This window comes from Triticum aestivum, chromosome 3D, assembly GCF_018294505.1.
Source record: "Triticum aestivum cultivar Chinese Spring chromosome 3D, IWGSC CS RefSeq v2.1, whole genome shotgun sequence".
NCBI lineage: Eukaryota > Viridiplantae > Streptophyta > Magnoliopsida > Poales > Poaceae > Triticum > Triticum aestivum.
Window position 1 is genome coordinate 56,767,017 of NC_057802.1, and position 4,157 is coordinate 56,771,173.

At 47.8% G+C, this 4,157-nt stretch overlaps 1 protein-coding gene across 1 annotated transcript; it reads right to left on the reverse strand.

Moving 5' to 3' along the window:
- Nucleotides 1–1,624: 1,624 nt before the first annotated feature.
- On the reverse strand, nt 1,625–3,956 carry LOC123077379 (L-type lectin-domain containing receptor kinase SIT2). Its single transcript, XM_044499650.1, has one exon. It carries the CDS (start codon nt 3,893–3,895, stop codon nt 1,871–1,873), a length of 2,025 nt encoding a protein of 674 aa, XP_044355585.1. The 5' UTR covers nt 3,896–3,956; the 3' UTR covers nt 1,625–1,870.
- Between the last annotated feature and the right edge of the window lie 201 nt (nt 3,957–4,157).

Sequence of the window (4,157 nt, forward strand, 5' to 3'; positions counted from 1 at the left end):
ACGGTTGACCACCGACCGTAGACTTTCGGGAAAAAATCCTAGATTTTGAAAAAAGTTCATGAATTAAAAAAAATGTTCACGAAGTTGCAAAAATTTCGTGTATTTAAAAAGTTTCACGAATTTGAAAAAATCCCTAAATTTTAAAATAGTTCACGGATTTGAAAAAGGATCATGGATTTCCAAAAGACACGAATTTGAAAAATGTTCACGATTTTGGAAAGTTCATGAATTTTTAAAAAAGTTGACAAATCTTGAAACAGAAATTTGTGAAAATTTAAAATGAAAAATGAAATAAAAAATAAATCGAAAAAGAAAAGAACAGAGAAAAAACCACCAGAAGCTACACACAAAACAAGAAACGGTTCAATGTTTATGGTCCGGCCGGTTTGTAACGGGTAGGCGCCGAATAGGGTTTCATCATCCAGGCAGCCAGCAGCGACAAGCTCTCTTCTTCTCTGCATCTAAAAAACAGGCTCTGTTTTTCTCGTTTCGCCTCTCGCGCGGACTTGCGTTGGCGAACGGGGACCGGCTGGGGCCGGGGCAGACGCGTTCGGGCGTACCGGACAGCGGCAAACCCGCCGCGGGCGTCCGTTCTCCAGCCCGTCAGATGGCCAGAGGCCTCAACGCCTCGTCGCGGCCGCGCTCAGCATCACGGCGACGCCGGCGCTGGGCGCGGTGAGCCAGTGAGCAGCAAGAGCAGTCTACTCGCCCTCCCCAGTCGGTAATTTTATCCAGTTCCATTCCTAGTTTTCCGCTGCATTAATTAGTGGGGGTGGGGGGAATTCTAGTTAGGTCAGAGATTTTGCACTAGGCAAATTTGTTGTTTATAAAGGACCGAAGCTAGCCATGGTTCAGGGGAATGCTACTGTACTGTTGATTCATTTTATACAAAAGAAATAGAGGTGAATGTGGTGAAGCTAATGAATGCTCGGCCTCCTCTCTTGTTACTCCAGTTTGAACATCAAAGTCATAAAGAACAATGACATCAAACTCAAACAATTCAAGTCTTATTCTGAGGGATTGAATTCTTGGAACGGTATCCAGCACTGTGTCAACATATTTGGCAATATCTGCCTAATCAAAGCGATGATGTGTGGCGAGCAGATTTGAAGCAGGCCTTACGCAGACCCTTTTGTAGAATTGCAAAGTTTATGGTACACAAGATCGACACTTCAAATATAAGTGATTTAATCCATACCATTAGGGACTAATAAATGTATCTTCGCCCTCCTAAGATTTCTTTCAATCTACGCCACTGCCACCTATATATATTACTCAAACTGGCCCAAGGGCCATGATGTTACAGACAAATTACAAGCCGATGTAATCCATTCAGTTAGTGAACTCTCATTGTTTCTCAAAGGAATTCCAAACAAGCACAAACAGAAACTTTGTGTAAAATTCATGAGTTCACATGTACTCCCTCCGTTCCTAAATATAAGTCTTTGTAGAGATTTCACTATGGATCACATACGGATGTATATAGATGCATTTCAGAGTGTAGATTCACTTATTTTACTCCGTATGTGGTCCATAGTGGAATCTCTCCAAAGACTTATATTTAGGAACAGAGAAAGTACATGCTAGGTGCTTACATACACCGAGTAGTTTCAGACTGGAACCGTGTAGAACATACGGACGATTGATTAATTAACTCCGTGAGTAATTAAGCTGAACATAGTCATCCAGAGTAACATCTGAAGTGAAGTAAATGTTTAATATACTCCCTAGCTAGTGTTCTAATACATTAGAATATAGTATCTATCCAGACGAAATGCACAAGAAAGTACTTTTTTTTTTTGCGAAAGAAGGAAGTAGATGTTTTAACATCTAAGAGACACGATAACACTAAATACCGTATATGTATATGTTATCTTCCTCCTGAAAGGTCGGAAAAAGTGGCAAAACTCGTCGATAACTGAGGATATTGCAAGTTTGGTGACTCCAATCCTCTGTTTTGCGTCAAGGCCTGCATAGTGAAGCTGAAGTGTGCTGGTGTTAGCTCCGGGAGTGGTGTATCACCTTCCAGGTACTGCATGACTTGCCGCATTGTGGGCCTTGCGCTAGTAAAAGGGTGCGAGCACAGAAGTCCTAGCTTCAGTACCAAAGATGCATCATCAACGCCGTAGTGACCCTGCAGTCTCGGATCCACGGTATCCATGAGCGATCCGTTGTGCCAGCGCTCTATAACCCAGTCGACCAATGTGTGCTTGTTGCCAAATGGGTTCTGCTTGATAGGCCTCTGCCCAGAAGTGACCTCTAGGAGAAATATGCCGAATGCAAACACGTCTGTAAGAGCGGATGCCTTCCCCGTGCGTACGAACTCAGGCGCCAGGTATCCCATGGTTCCAACCATATGAGTGGTTTGTGGATCAGTGCCATGGTCGTACAACCTTGAGAGACCAAAGTCACCCAGTCTTGCATTCATTTCACTGTCCAGAAGCACGTTGCTCGGCTTGACGTCTCGGTGTATGACAACTTTCTCCCACTTCTCGTGAAGGTAAAACAATCCGAACGCGACACCCTTGATAATATGTAACCTCTCCTCCCAATTCAGTGATGGCTTGCCATCTTCAGAGTATAGATACTGATTGAGGCTTCCATTTGACATGTAGTCATAAACCAAAAGAAGTTCACCTTTCCTCCGGCAATAGCCTAGCAGGGGCACAAGGTTGCGGTGTCTGAGCCGGCCGATACTGACAACCTCCGCGATGAATTCTTTCATCCCTTGCCTCGACTCGTGCGACACCCTCTTCACCGCTATTTTCAGTTTGGACTTTGGGAGGGTCCCTTTGTACACCTTGCCGAACCCGCCCACGCCAAGCAGGTTCTTTTCCTTGAACCCTTCCGTCGCATGGAACAGGTCCTTGAAGGAGAAGCGGTGCGGCCCGAAATCGACCTCCCAATCTTCCCGCAGCTCCCTGTACCTGAATCTCTTGCGAAGAAACAGAATGATGACAGTTCCCACTACAAGGACGAACGTGGCCGTGGCAATAGGCAGGGTGATCTCCAGGACCTTGGAGCGAGGCTCTGGGCCAAGACGTGGTAGCTTTGGGAGCTTGGATGTGTCGATGGCTGGAGCAGGGCCGTTCATGGCGAAGCTCCAGCCTAGAACGCAGTGGATCGTGCTAATTGCGCCGGTTGTGGCTGCGAAGCCGATGTAGGATGGTTCTCTCAGAACTGTGGAGAGGTTATAGGGAGACGAAAGCAGTGGCCTCACCGGCTTAGCGAATCCGAGAGGAGCCAAGAACACGTTGATCTGCGTGGACTCCCCATCATAGTCAGCCCATACCTGCATCGCCTTGCCGCTGATAAGGGTCAGGTTGTTGAAGGATCCACTCCCGTCGTCGTAGTACCCAGTGCGGTAGGCCTGCAAGGAGTTGAGGCTGTTGATGTCGATGCCAACGTGGTTGTTGTCCATGTCCTGGAACTCCTCGTTTTGGGTGGTGTCGAGCTCAACGGCGAACATGTGGTTGCTGGCGTTGCCGTTGTTGCCGCTGTTGAGGAGGCCCATGTACTGCGCCCACGTGTTGGAGAGGTTCTTGGTAGGGGCGACGAAGAAGGCCATGCCGTCGGCGCTTATGCCGTCGTGGACGGAGAGGATGGCGAACGCGAAGCTGAGGGAGAAGGACCGCACCGTGCCGTTGGGCGACCCGCTCAGGCTCAGCGGGGTCGGGTAGAAGGCGTGGCCGAGGTTGATGGTGTCGTTGGTGAGTTCGAGGAGCCCGTCCGGCGTGACCATGGCGTTGCCGTCGAGGGTGAGGTTGACACCAGAGAAGCCATGGTATAGGAAACTGAAACTGTGGTTGCTGGTTGTGGATGCAACAAGGGGAAGCAGAACGAGGAGTGGGATGGCAGGACGTAGGAGGAGGAAGATGTGCTCCTTCGGAGCCATGTCTCGAGCTCTGGCAAGGAAAAAGATTAATGTATTTGCTTGTTGATAAACAACTACTGGTGTGGCTATCTAAGTAGTACTACTGCTGTATGTGCGCCCGACAGTGGCAAACAACTGCCCATGATTTTCGCGATCGATGCGCTACTCAGAGGTAAGGTAAATCCGTAAAATTTAGGAATTTTGCTAAGTCGCAAGCAAGAGATACATCACCATCTACGGCTGCAATCGAAGAGAAAGAGGTCCAAGAGGTTCAATTTTCTTC

What these genes read in the sequence shown, in the direction of transcription:
- LOC123077379 (XM_044499650.1), bottom strand. Translation starts at nt 3,895, where the DNA reads ATGGCTCCGAAGGAGCACATCTTCCTCCTCCTACGTCCTGCCATCCCA.